The 14,836-nt window shown below is 36.6% G+C and overlaps 2 protein-coding genes across 2 annotated transcripts; one reads left to right on the forward strand and one right to left on the reverse strand.

Annotated features, from left to right (window-relative positions):
* Positions 778-3,780, reverse strand: LOC109713648 (uncharacterized protein YpgQ). The gene is made up of 8 exons (XM_020237812.1): positions 3,558-3,780; positions 3,042-3,072; positions 2,926-2,944; positions 2,578-2,678; positions 2,348-2,446; positions 1,779-1,954; positions 1,516-1,609; positions 778-860 (listed from the first exon to the last, which is right to left on the reverse strand). Exons 1-7 carry the CDS (start codon positions 3,744-3,746, stop codon positions 1,523-1,525), a joined length of 702 nt encoding a protein of 233 aa, XP_020093401.1. The 5' UTR covers positions 3,747-3,780; the 3' UTR covers positions 778-860; positions 1,516-1,522.
* Positions 12,703-14,821, forward strand: LOC109714060. The gene is made up of 2 exons (XM_020238466.1): positions 12,703-12,943; positions 14,208-14,821. Exons 1-2 carry the CDS (start codon positions 12,703-12,705, stop codon positions 14,756-14,758), a joined length of 792 nt encoding a protein of 263 aa, XP_020094055.1. The 3' UTR covers positions 14,759-14,821.

A 14,836-nucleotide genomic window follows, 5' to 3' on the forward strand; every position in this document is an offset into this window, starting at 1 on the left:
AGGCGGAGCCCACCTCACATACATATATTTCCGGTTGTTGGATGGATCCGCAAGTTTCCCATTAAAATTAATAACTTATTGAATCTAAAATATTTTGAGTCTGATTATTAATTATATAATGCCTGTCATACATAAACCCCTACACTCTGCCATATCTAACAATACAGATAAGATTACTTTATTAAAAAAAATTAGTAAATTGAACTCGAATATCTTATCTAATATACTTAAAAATAGGGAAACTCATACTTCACCCATTCTAAGATTTATAAATTCCGTCCGAAATTTGTAGTATTGCAGAAAAATTGGCAAGACTGGTAAAACAACACCAGTCTTGTACAATTTACATCCTATACATAGGTGTACGGACGGCGTTGCTATACAAGAACCAGAGAAGTGATCATAGCGATGCATTAAACCTTCCAATACTTTCTCCTTGATCAATCACAAGCGAACTTCATCCAATCGATCTTCAACCAAACATATATCATATTACATATATATCTTGCGTTTGATGCGTCGTATCGACTTGAGTGAGACATACATGTTGGTCATGAAGAGTTATACAAAGTAGATCACTAATAGAAAAAAACTGTTCAGTTGCTATTTCTGACTCTTTTCAATCTCTCCCACATAAAAATAGATAGCTGATTATACGAACCAAAGTACTTCATCATACTTTGTGATCTTAATTATATTGAGAGAAAACAATAATGTTGTTTCAAACTGCCTGTGGTCTCTTACTGCCAGTTTGCTGCTCGCATGACGTGCAACTATTATTGCCCCACCTACAGTTTTATGCTGCTTATAACAAGAAGTAAAAGCTTGCATCTTCAGATGATTTAACCATAAAAGCATACCTATAAGACAAAAAGAAAAAGATATTCATAAAGATTACTCCCGAAATTAATGCTACTGAATAACACTGCATGCATACGCTGTGCGCAATAAACAGGTAAGCATCAAGATCTTTTCCAAGTGACCAGATCAGGGTAACTAAAATATTTCATGCGTTCATCAGGAAACCAGATCATGGTACACAATTACACATAACCAAAATATCTTGTGTATGAAATGTACGAATGATAGATAGTGATCTTACTGTCGAAATTCGCTACTAACAAATGAAGTTATCAGAAGCTTATTCCTTTCTCTAAGGACTTCACATCATAAACAGTATGTCATCTAGTGACCATAGATGCGAAGAAATGAAATGATATTTTATGATGATTTCCTGGTTTCTGGAGACATTCCTGATTGTTTTGAATCTTTGATTAGAAAACAAGATGCTGACACCAACATCTACATGATATAATCATATACGAAGAATGAAATGGCCGCTAAGTTTGTCTTACATACTAGAGGTAAAATGTCCTCGTACGTACTTAAAAAGTTTCAGTATTAGTTTGCGTATGGAAAAGATAGCCAAATTTTGTCTTAAAAATAGAAACCTCAACAAGCATACAGAGAACAACAAGTATGTGCTTGTATACTAATGAATACAGGGAAGACTACCTGAGAGTTAAGCTCTGCCGCTCCATTCTTCATAGAATTCTGTTAAGAAATCTTGCATGAACTGGTGCCTCTTGATTGCTCTCCTTTTACCAGCCTAAGATTTTTGAACGAAACTCAGGTGTCTCAGTAAGTTAAAAATAAATTAAGAAGCAATAATTTAGTGCGTATGAAATGTCCAAGATGTTCGGCAGTAATCCTGCAAAATTCTAAGTATCCTTCAAAGATATGAAATACAGAAGCATCATCTTAAGTTCAGTTCGTACATTTGTCTTCATCAAATCCTTCAGCTTGAAGAGTTTCTCATGGAAATGGTTGATTGTAGTCTGTTTCTCATCTTTACCCATATACTTTTCTTTCGATAAATCCTGCCGTGGTAATATTTCAGGGTCATAGAGAATGTGTCCCTTGCTGCCGCCATAGATGAAGCACCGTGCGATCCCTGAAGACCAAAAAGTACAAGACTGGCAGCATTAGTTATTTATGCAGAATCAATTTCTTGAAGATACGAGTAAACGTAAAATAACAGGCATAAGCACAAAATGAAAGCATGTTCTAGGTTATTGCTGCAACATGATTCTTGTCCAATCATTCAAAATATTTGAAGCTTTAATACTCCATATTTAAAGTTGACTGATCTAAGATATAGGAAACTTAAAGGCACTCGCTGGTTTAGTATATGCTGACGATTTGAAAGCTCAATTTCAGTTTAATGATGAAAAAGCTGCTAAAGAAGGATAGCCAACTTCTGATGAAATGTATCGGTGATGTCACATTTGATTTTAGTTGTAAGGTATAATGAGGACTAAACTTCTAGAGCAACTTAGTTTCTTACCAATTGCACCAATTGCATCAAGGCGGTCAGCATCTTGCACAATCCCAAATTCGAGGGAGGAATCAGCAAGTTGTACTCGAGAAACTTCATTCTTGAATCCTGCGAGTTACCTCAACAACATTAGACATTGAAAGCATGATTCACAATCTACTTTTTCAAACATTGCTATAAACGAAGCTCAAAATATGACAGGGAGAAAAAAAAAAAAAAAAAAACTTAATTAGCCTCACCCATTCCTTTAATAATTGTCAGTATCTTATCCCTTTTGGCCTCCTCCAAACCCTCCTCCTCAAGAAATTTCTCAACGACAGTCGTATCCTCAACACCATTTCTGTATAAGCATAAAAACTTAAACATGAATTCGAAAGAACGAAAAAACAGAATGTTTATTAAAAATTCGCAATAAGAACTGTACGTTAAGCTAGAAAAATAACAATAGGAAAAGCACAAGCAGTTAATTACATACTTGGTAGCAGCCTAAATTTTGTTTGATCAAATAGACAAACAAAAATAGAAAAGAAAAAGGGCGATTAAACATCATTCATGAATAGGTTGAGATTTCAAAGAATGTTACTCACTTGGTATACTTGTAATCACCTGTAAAGATCCCAATAAGAGAAAAGTAAATAAGATCATATACATAATAACTTTAAAAGCCAAACAAGCTCTAAACATAGCAAGCCAGAATAATTACCAATGTCATGGAGGAGAGCAGCCAATTCTACCTAATAGATAGATACACACGAAAACAGAGATTTAGAGTTCCAGAAATAATACGAATTGAAAAACAAGGCTTCAAATACCATATTGCTAATTCTCAACAGAATAAGGATTTGTTGAATTTTGCTGTAGTAGGGTGCAGTGTTGTTTGATGAAGTACTGTTTTAAAAGTGCTATTAGAAGAAGTAATTTATTAAAGTTTCGCCACCAGCTTCTCTCTATAGTGAAAATCTTTTACTTCCAACTGAAAGATTTTTTCACTTTTTAGGTCTTAAAGCTCTCGACCTTTCTTAATTATCAAAGATTCTCGTTTTATAGCATTAGGGCACAAGAAATTGATTAAAACTTCTAAAACATTAAAAAAAAATTTAAAAAAACAGGTTTCAGCAGGTCTAACAGTAGGAATAATAAAATAGTAATAATTAAATAGAAAGCGCAAAAGAGAGATCAGATGAGAATGGAGTAAAAAAAACGAGAACTCGTCACTTACAATCTCCAAACTGATGCTGCTGCTGTTGTTGTTTTCTTCTTCGCGGGCGAGGGAGAGGGCGAGGTCGCGGACACGGAAGGCGTGGGCGGCGTCGTGGGAGGCGTCGCGCCCCGCCATGGCCGACGCCACCAACTCCTCCGCCTTCCTCACCACCGCCCGACATCTTTCTTCCGTCTCCGCCGCCGTCATTTCCCCTCCCAACTCCCGACCCCCTACCCCGCGCTGGACATTTTTATAAAACAACCCTCTAGAATTTTAAAATTTGCGAAAATAACCCTCTCAAAATTTTATTTAGAAAACTAACCCTTCTTTTGCCACATCGGTGCCACGTCAGAATTTTTTTTAAAGACGCTGAATCATTCTCCGCTTTCTTCCATTTCTTTTAAAAGCGGTGAATCATTTCTTGCTTTTTCTCATTTCTCTTAAAGGCGGTGAATCTTTTACTTATTTATTATTTAAAAGAAATAGAAGATAGCGAGGAACGATTCACTGCTTTTAAAAGAAATAGGAGAAAACGAAGAACGATTCATCGCCTTTAAAAAAAATGGGAGCAAACGGAAAACGATTCAACGTCTTTAAAAGAAATTCTGATATGGCACCGACGTGGCGAAAGGAGAATTAGTTTTTCAAATAAAATTTTGACCGGATAATTTTGTAAATTTTAAATTTTTACTGAATTATTTTATAAAAAAGTCCCCGCGCTGCCTGCTATCTTCCTACGCCAAGCGTCGTGCTGTCTGGACGAGCCTGACTTTGTCAACACTGTCTAGTCGGCGGATTGAGATCCCTGCTAATTCGGTATAAAATTGTCTGCAATCTTTGGGGGCGTTTGTATAAAATTTATCTGATCTGTGTCCTATTTTTAATAAATTACATAATTTTTTAATTTATTTAATTTGAGTGAGTAAATGATATTTTAATTTTAAAAATTTGAAATGAGTCGTTTATATTTATTAGTTTAGTTCGTATATTTTTTATAATTTTTTATAATTTTTTATACTAAAAATTTATTAAAATAAATAATTAGTTTAAATTTTGAAGTTAAAATTTTCTTGACTTACTCACATTAAATAAATTTAAAAATTAGATAATAAAATTAAATTTTAAAAGATTGGATAGCCGACTTAAAGTGATTTATAGTTCAAATAAGTTATGTGTATTTTTTTATTGAATAATGCATGTTCGTCGAAAAAATTGATAACTCAATAAAATATTTTAGGGAATAACCTAAATTATTTTGGAGATTAAATATATTATTCTATTAAATTATGAATATTAGGATTTTTCAGTTTCGTTCGAATGCATAAAAATTTAATTCCGTATGTATTTTTTATTTATTCAAAAAATATATAGTATTAGGTAAATAAAAAGGGTGATCATATGGCTCGAATGGATACAATATTCAACCTTCCTAAAAAAATTGGGAAGAAATAAATAATTTTGTAAGTAAACTTTGTTATTTGATCGAATTATAAATGCCAAAAGTTCTTATTTTTAATTACACAAAAAAAATTTCTTACTAAATAAATTATGGAATAATAACTTTTATATAGGGACATCTAAACAGGACTTTTAACAAAGAAAAATACTATCCCTACATATCACTTTTTGGATCTAAATCACATGCCCCAGTCATCCTCCTGGTGGGGGCTTTTCATTAATCATAGTAATTAATGTAATTAATAAAAACTTTAGTTCATAAAATAAATAGAATATATAATTTACATTCATTTTTGGATGTACAAAAAATGTTGTTCTTTCACCAGAAAGAATTTAGAAAATCTTCTGAGCTTTTTTAGCAATCTAAATTAGGAATTGAAAAAATTGGCTTCCACGTCGAATATAATTAGGAATTGAAAAAATTATGCGATTTTTCAATATTATTTGCTTAGTGAACGAAAGGGCTCAAAATCAACGGCTGAAAATAAAAATCTTACAAAACGTGATAATATGACATTAAAATTTTAGTTCAAAGATATTGATCTTGTTTTATATAATATAAAGAATTTTCTATCAAAATTTCACATGATTTGAATATTTTTATACCGTTAAACTTGCAAACGACTCACTACGGCTATTAAAATTATTAATTTTGAGCCCCTTCGATCACTAGGCAAATAATATTAAAAAATTATAAAATTTATTTTCTAGATACTTCAAATACTCTAGATCAAGTTTAACGGAGCCATCGACGATTTGAAAGTCGTAACATCAAAAATGACCCGGAAGCACGGAAGGCTCTCTGCTTCCAAAAGTATAGTAGCCTCACTCTCTCTCTCTATATATATATATATTTGAGAGATAAGTAGCACGTTATCCGTTTTGTTTATTTTATTTAGAAATAAACTTAGCTGGAAATGTGAATCAATTAGGATTCAAATTTAAAATCTCAGGTACCAATCATCAAATTCTTTGTCATTTGCTCTAGGGACGATCGGTTGTTTGATGCGAGTGTTATACATTGCGTTTTTACCGTAAGTAACAGTGCATAAAAAATGTGAGAAAAATGTACATAGAGAATCCTATTTACACGAGCGTATGTGACCTGTACAAGAAACAAAGGACAACTCATTGTAAACAAGTTTCTCGATGTTAAATGTTTATTATTTTCCACAGACACGTACGTCGCTCTCTTTAGCTGGGGGGTCTAAACTAAATCCACTGGCTAATGCTAAACAAGCCGAGACAAAATTTACTTTGTCATCATCTAGAAACGCAGAAACCGAAGTTAAATTGTCGTAAACAATACAATAACAGCAAATTTATTAGGATATGTGCATAGAAATAGCAGATGATAGAAGTACGTACTATTCCTTACGGTCCTTTCTCAGAAAAGCTTGATTGAGAGATTGAGACGAGCTCAGCTTTTTTATGAATGCTACTGAAAAAGAAAGCTGTTCCAGAAACTCTTGTTACAGGAAGGGACGATTTTGCGCTGTTTTATTGTGTTTCGGGGGCTCAAACGTAGAGCATACAGGCGGCATGGAGCGATACGGGGAGCGGTTATGGCAACTGAGGAAGAGGAAGAAGAGAATGATTGTGCCGGAGACGGCAGAGGACGCAGAATGCCATGGTGAGATGCGCGTTGGTGATGCGCGGAAGAAAGGAAGATCTGATAGTTGGAAGCGCTTCTTTGAGAAGTTTCGTATGGTAAGCAAACTCGCCACCTTTATGGGGTTTATATATATATATATATATTTTTTCCTCTTCTCGAAGGATGATTAGATTGCTTTTGAGAAGGAGATGATAGATCATGTAGAATGTAACAAATTAGTTCGCTACTTGTGTGAATTTTCATTTCAACATTGAACAGAAGGCTTGAGATCATTTCATACTCTGCGGCGGCCTCAGTTCTAAGTCAAGTTTAGGAAAGAGAAAAGGAAAAAAAAAGAAAGAAAATCAAAAGCAGATTAGCTCTTAATAGAAAACCATTATTAGGACTCTTCCTATATATCTTTTTTGTTTGTAATTTAAGGGAAATTGGCCATTTATTTATTTATTTTTTTTTTTTCCTATGGAGCAGAACAAGAACAAGAAAAAGAACAAGGGAGACTGCATTGAGCCTAACTATAAACAACAACTACAAAAGCAACATCCAAAACCACAGCTACAAGTTGAGCCCACTATCGAGCCCATAGAGAGCCCAATATGTCACGTCGCAGAGTCTAAAGTTCGGACTGAACCTGCAAAACTATATCGGAGGATTGATGCGGTTCAGACCAGGTCACCGACTCGAACCAACCATCGCTACTCACCAACAGAGGCATCGACCGGCGGGGAGAAAGTGATGAAAGATTTAAACCCTTCAAAGGGACTCTCCATGCTAACTTTGGCACTAGGAATGATGCTTCTCGGCGGCAGAGCTTGCGCCGTCCTTTGTATATGCGCGTGGTTTTATCTCTCACGTTGCTTCACGTCAAAGACGATGGCCCAGAAAACTACTGAGTAAGAAAAGTGATGAAGAGATTGATACAGAATGAACGATGAAATTGGCGTAGCTTTATATACTACGCACAAATTATTCTGATTCAATCGGCAACTAATGATCAGGTTTAACGTATCTCCATCACAATAGTAATATCAATTTTGTTGATATCACTATCGACAAAAATGAGGGCATAACGCATTCTCTTTCTTCTTTTTCCTTACTAGTTTACTTAGAATTTGTTTATTTTTTTTTGTGGGAGGATTTCATTGTTAATTGTAGTGCTTTGTATTGCAATGTTAATAAAATGTCACAAATGTGAGGGGTGTGATTAGCTATTATAAGCACCATTTGGGAGGCTAAATTGTCTCCCCACATCTAAGAAGATGATTGATATATACTTAAATATGTAGGGAGGTCATAAAAGTTCCAATAATATTTAATCATTCCTTGCAGCAAAAGTCGTTTACCTCACTTTTTTCTTTCAATTAGTTGAGAATTCGATGAGCATATTATTGAAATATAAAATATTAAACGCTTAGTGTGAGATTTTAGAGAAACTAGTTATTTCACATTCTCTAACATGGTATCAAAATTGAAGATCATGAGTAAATACAAGAAAAGGCCAAATAAGATAATAAGGGGAAAAAAAAATAAAAACTTGTGATTCTATTTTCTTTGTGATGAGATTTAGATCAATTAATATCTCGCTATAGTTATTAAGATATGCTAAAAAATTGTCTACTAATAATAAGGAGAAATAAGAAAAAAAAGATTAAACAGTGGTTAGCGCGTTACTTAGCCGTGAGGCAAAGTGTAATACCTAAGAAAATTGAGTTCACTAGGTATTAGATTCTGTGGATGAAACCACAGTAGAATTATGTATTAGGAATGATGTTATCTAATACTAAATTCATCATGAGCTTTGTGTAGGATTATTTAAAGCAAAAATTATTTTCATTTATAGGAAACAAAAACCACTAAAAACAAAGCCAAATATATAATAACGCGAAGAATTCGTCAAAAGTTTGAACATTTGATGGACAAGTATTTGAAAAAGGAATTAAAAAAATAGTGATACTGATTTGTGGCGTAAGTGATAGGAAAATTGCAGTAGTAGTGTTTTAATAGCTATAACAATTTCTAGGCTTCAGCGCTAAATGGTGGGCCTGGATAGAACAATGTATTTGCAATGCCAAAGTCGCCATCTTAGTGAATGACATCCCAACCCCGTGGTTGAAAGCAAGAAAAGGGCTTAGACAGGGCGACCCCCTATCCCCGTATCTTTTCTTATTGGTGGCTGACTGTCTGGCCAGGCTGATCGAAACTGCGCGGGGAAACAACATGATTTGTGGTATTGGACCCTCCGACGATTGCCAGATGGTGCTCATCCAATACGCTGATGACACAATCTTCTTTTGTGAGCCAAGAAAACGCTTTATGCATAATCTGCTATTCCTTTGGAATATCTTTGAATAGGCCTCTGGCCTCAGGATCAACATGGGAAAATCGGAACTCTACTACTTAGGGTCTAACCCTCGTAAAGCTGTTAGACTCGCAAATATCTTACGATGCAAAGTGGGTAAGCTACCTTTCCGTTACCTGGGACTACCCCTCCACAACTCGACACTTCGAAAGGAGGACTGGTCCGTGGTTATCAACCGCATAGAGGCCAAAATCGAGGGTTGGAAAGCTAAACTTCTCTCCCTAGGGGGTAGACTAACCCTGGTCAATTCGGTACTCACCAACCTGCCGCTTTTCTATTTCTCGATTTTCAAAGCACCGCAATGGGTATTGCACCGGATAGAAAGTCTCAGGAGAGCATTCTTCTGGAAAGGATGTTCAAAAGTTACTGGTGGGGAATGTCTCGTCAATTGGAAATCTATCTGTACAAGTAAAAGGGAAGGAGGATTAGGGATTCTTGATATGGAATGCATGAACTCGGCTCTTCTAACCAAATGGTGGTGGCGATACTTTTCTGACCCCAACCTACTCTGGTGCAGATTAGTCAGATCACTCTACTACACCAGAAGAAGGCCATTACTTGAGGGCAGAGCTCTCTATTCGCAGTGGTGGAAAGGAGTGGTCCGGTGCCGAGAGATGTTTGCCTGTGGAGTGACTTACGAGCTTGGTGACGGAAGAAACATTAGGATATGGAACGACATCTGGATAGGGGAAACCCCCCTTCGTACTCGTTTTTCGGATATCTTTTGGATGTCTACGAACAAGGAGGCCCGTGTTTTTCAGTGCTGGAACCATGGCGGCTGGAGATGGCGCTTTATATGCCGCGGCTTCTCGGTGTCACAGTCCACTGAAAGCCGCAGACAGTTAACGACGTTCAAAGACTTGCTCCGAGGCTATCACCCCTGCGACAGCCCAGACGCTATTAAGTAGAGATGGACATCCAATCAACTATTCACCGTCAAATCCCTCTACCAGTTCATCACTGACGCGGGACAGCGTGCCCCAACGAACCGGTACATTTGGAAACTTAGAATTCCAGTCAAAATCAAAGTTTTCATTTGGTTGCTGCTACGGAAGAGATTACTTACTGCCGATAGACTACTCAAACGCGGAATGCCTGTTGATCAGCACTGCGTTTTATGTGCAGCACTAACGGAAAGTTGTGATCATCTATTTTGCACATGCGTTTATGTAAGATACATGCTCCTCAGTATGGAAGGAGGGGGTACAAATGATGACAGCATGGGCGACGTCAACACTCTATGGAATGGATTGTGCGACATCCCGGTTCACTCTTCGAGGACACAAGGCCTGACCCTCTTGGCCGCGACTTGGTGGGTGATATGGACAGATAGAAACAACATCATTTTCCGAGGAAGCACGCACAACGCTACCCGGTCTCTGGAACGTGTCAAACTTTTGCTAAACGACTGGAACTCGTTGCGGTGATGTGCCGATTGGGCTTCAGCCCCTATCCCTACTCTCCTTATTAACACCCCTCTTCTCTCTCTCTTCTTTTGTTTTGTTTTGTTTTTCGCTTTTTGCTTGTTTTCTGGGAGGCCCTGGCTGCTTCCATATTGTACGCTTAGTTCATTTTACCTAATGAATGAAGCAGGTAGCTGGCTACCTATTTCTCAAAAAAAAAAAAATAATTTCTGTTTCTCTAGAGCAAGTGGCAAAGGGTTTGGTGGTTGGTATCCGAGGTCCCAAGTTCGAATCCTAGTTGATTTACATTTCTAGTTAAGTTTATTTATAAATGAAGTAAACGAAGCGGATAGCATGCTATCTATCTCTCAAAAAAAAAAAAAAAAATTCCTGTTTTGTCAAAAAAAAAAAAAGTTACTTATTCAAATAATGTAAAAACTTGATGAATTATTTATTCTCAAATTAAGTAGTTATTTGTTATCTAGTGATTTTTTTTTCCACCATGTAAAAAATGGGAGATAAAGAGTATTGCTCAATTTTTTTTAGAATAATTATTGTAATGATTGTACTTATTTGTAAGATAAGAGCAATGACAAAAAAAAAAAAAAAAATTCAAAGGCAAAAGAATAAAAAATAAAAAATAAAAAGCCACAAGAAGCTTGAATAAACCACCTTCTAGAAATGCTAGTTGGAGCAAAATAAATAAATGCTTTCAATTTTTTTTTCTCTCTCTCTCTCAAAAAAAAAAAAAAGTCCAAAGGCCAGCTAATGTTCAATTGTGCAAGCTGCATATTTTTTACATACTTGCTCTCATGCATTGAGTTTAGATGCCCCCCACCACTTATTGGCTCATAACTCTTAATTTGGGACTTAAAATTTTGATTTTCTACTCCTCGGCATGTTCACTGTGCTTAGTTACTTACTTATGTGACGTGTAGAGAATTTTGACTCAATATTAATTAACTTAAATAGGAAAAACTTCAAAAAAAAAAACCCGTGGTTTCACACTTTTTCATTTTAGTACCCTATGGTTTAAATTGTATCAAGTAAGTACCCTATAGTTTCTCACTTTATCACTTTAGTACCCTGTGGTTTGAAGTGTATCAAGTTAGTACCTTGTCGTTTTGCACTTTATCACTTTAGTATCCTGTGGTTTCACACTTTATCACTTTAGTATCCTATAGTTTAAAAAATCACAGAATACTAATTTGATACAAAATTAAAACCACAGGGTACTAAAGTGATAAAGTGCAAAACCACAGGGTACTAACTTGATACACTTTAAACCACAGGGTAGTAAAGTGATAAAGTGAAAAACCACAGGGTGCTAACTTGATACATTTTAAACCACAGGGTACTAAAGTGAAAAAAAATTAAAACCACAAGAGAGATTTTTGAAGTTTTCCCTAAATAAAAGGTAAATTACATCAATTGTTATGACACCCTATTTTTCAGAGAGTCACCGATCTTAGAATTATTCTATTCCTACCCCGCTTAACTCTCTTAACTTTTTGGTCTTAATCACCGTCCAAAATGGTATAACCGAATTAAAAAATTTAGTCCTATTATATTTTTTATATATAATTATTTTAAATTCTGAGGTCTTACAGTTGTTAACCTTTTATTTCTTGTTAGAAACGATAATACGTAAATAATTACCACACAAGTCAAGTTCCAAATCTTGTGAACTTAGAAACAGGAGCTTAGCATGTCATGTTAAATAAATAGCAATAAGTTAAATTTTGTAGCCCAGATTAAGTAGAATGCGTGATGGATACAATTTTTTTCCTAAAAAAGAATGTATGCAAATTTCCAATTGGAAGCGTGTTAGATGCGTCTTGGGCCAATGAAAATTCCCATGAATTCAGTTCCTCTTAACTATTAAAACCTTCCTTCTCTTATTAATAGTCAACTAAGAAGTCATTGCATAAAAACCGGAATATGGGGAATTTTTTTAATTAATTTAATTGGGAGGTAAAATCCTTAAAGCTGAGGGTGTTATTGATAAAAATCATTACGACCTGCTACATTGCGACAGGAAAAAAAAAACAAACAACAAAAAATATATCACGAGTAGGAATGTGGGAGCCAATCTCTCATCATTTGTTATGTATAAATATAAATATAAATATAAATATAAATATAAATATAAATATAAATATAACATAACTTGTCAAAGAAGGCCACGAGACTTCGTGTGAGTCTCGGACTAAATTCCTTATACCACATTTTATTTCCACCCCCTCCTCTCTACGTGGCTATTTGAACTGCTCTAAAGATCTCTTCTATATATCTCCTATTCTCTTTTACAGTTCCTATCGAATTGCGGCGATGTCCGTGGAGGCGGCGACGGCAATCGCAACGAAACCGCGGAGGGAGAGAAAGAGAACCCCCCTCTTCCTCTCCTGCTTCTGGGGGTCCTCCTCGGTGTTGTTCTCCGACGAGCTGCAGTCCAGCCGCCGCATCAAGAAGAAGCAGCAGAAGAAGAAGAAGAAGCAGAAGCCGCCTTGGCTCTCGTGGTGGCACGTCAAGAAGAAGAAGAGGAAGAAGGCGAAGATGGTCCCTTTCGAAAGTTCGAACACCACCACCACCACCACCACCTCCTCCCCCTCCTCCTCCTCCTCAGAAGCGCTTCTGGAAAAGTGCTTTCATAAGAAGCAGACTTCGAGAGTACGTATTAATTTTTTTTTTTTTATTATATATACCTTCTCAGAAGTGAACTCAGATAGAATTATGAAGCAACTAAGATTCGAATTTGAGATTTCGAATATCAATTATTAAATTTTTGATCAGCTGCGGTAGATACGATCGGTAACTAAGTAGTGAATGATTTGTTTGCTCATTTTGCTGGATTTGTGATGATACGTGTGATCTTTTTTGGACGGTTGTCATTACTTATGTGATCGGTTTGTAGACTTGTAGTCCTCGCCCCCTGTATCCGCAACCCTCCATAATGTCAGGTGACAAGGACGTGATAGCTATTCGAGCAATGCTACTGTAAAAATAAATATAAATCTTATATTCTGATCAACTACCTATATTTTATATTTATTTTATTAATCTTTAATAGCAATTTTAAAAAAAAAAAATTTGATTAAGTAATTAATTGAGAGGTGTAAACTGTACATTTATTTTTACATATACAAGTAATGTTTCTTTGAGGATATTGGACATAATGTAGATCTTTGGATAAAAAAAGTATGGAAAGCCTCTCAACTATAGGCTAACTTTTTTTTTTTTTAATCAAGACCTCTTAGTTCCCATTTTTTATTTAAATCTTTACACTTCGCTACAATTTTTATCCAACTATAAAAAAGAATTTTTTTAAATTGCGCAATCATTATAACTATAATTATTTGAATGGAATTTATGAAAGTTTCAATCAAAAGAATAGAGCTTGAGGATGTCAATTTAAAATCGCATATAGTTGAGGGAGTGTCATGCATATGCACAAGAAGTTCGTCAGCGAGGGCCAAAAAGAAACAGGGCGGCGCTAACGGCATCGGACTAACGGCGGGAGCCGCTTCAAAGCGTACACGTCGGAAGCTTCTACGGCCCCACTGCCCTAAGACCTTTTTTTTTTTCTTTTTTAAAAAAATATAAAACACCAGCCTGAGGCGTCGATAGCTAACGCCGTGTTGCACGTGTTTGTCCGGATCTTATTTCTCGTCAAAATTTTAGGATAGAAATTGATAATAATTTGTATACATATTACTCTTAAGTCTTAACTCTTAACCAAAAACATCCTATGTGAAACTGAAACGCAGAACCCTGCACACCCGGTCTCTTGCACGCTTTATTACTGAAATGAAAATAATTTCAGTCTACGTTCTAAGGACTTGCTAAGGTTTTTCTTAATTATCGCGTCCGATATCAGGCTCGAGATAACAAAATCGATAGCGACGCACAGCAGACGAACACGGCGACTCCCCAACTCCGAGAAGATGTCGCCGCCAACTCTCCGCCTCAGCCGCTGCTCCCATCAACCTCCACCAAGCCAACCGCTGCTCAGACCAGCCAGAGTCCCGACCCAATCCAAACCAGAATATCGGCGGTCCAACCAGGCCTGCCGAGACGCAGCGTCTGCAGCACCGCACCGAACCACGGCCCGGCCCGAACTGGCCGGGTAGAACCGCTCGCCGGGCTATGGGTCATGGCGACCACGTTGGGGGTGATGGTCCTCTTCGGCCGCGCCAGCGCGGTGGTTTTCCTTTGCTCATGCATGTACATTATGCCGGTAGTAAGGGCGGCGGCAGGGGACAGCGGCGCCCCCGGCAATCGGACGGATCACAAAGGAGTCGATTTGGATTCGGAGGAGTACAAGAAGAGGGTGATAATGGAAGGGTTGCTGGAGAGAAACGGCCGGAGGCCTTCGTATGCTTTGTAACGAGCTAGACCAGAGCGTGCTTTGTAACGACTAACGAGCTAAGGATTTTTAAGCTCACCAAAAAAAAAAAAAATGCAT

This window comes from Ananas comosus, linkage group 8 (genome assembly GCF_001540865.1).
Source record: "Ananas comosus cultivar F153 linkage group 8, ASM154086v1, whole genome shotgun sequence".
Lineage (NCBI taxonomy): Eukaryota > Viridiplantae > Streptophyta > Magnoliopsida > Poales > Bromeliaceae > Ananas > Ananas comosus.

Bases quoted from the DNA above. Each gene is read 5' to 3' on its own strand.
- LOC109713648 (XM_020237812.1), bottom strand. From the start codon at position 3,746: ATGACGGCGGCGGAGACGGAAGAAAGATGTCGGGCGGTGGTGAGGAAG. The intron at 2,447-2,577 runs GTGAGGCTAATT...GGTAACTCGCAG, and splicing joins GACAATTATTAAAGGAATGG to GATTCAAGAATGAAGTTTCT. The intron at 1,610-1,778 runs GTACGAACTGAA...CAAAAATCTTAG, and splicing joins AGGATTTGATGAAGACAAAT to GCTGGTAAAAGGAGAGCAAT.
- LOC109714060 (XM_020238466.1), top strand. From the start codon at position 12,703: ATGTCCGTGGAGGCGGCGACGGCAATCGCAACGAAACCGCGGAGGGAG. The intron at 12,944-14,207 runs GTTCGAACACCA...CTACGTTCTAAG, and splicing joins GAAGATGGTCCCTTTCGAAA to GACTTGCTAAGGTTTTTCTT.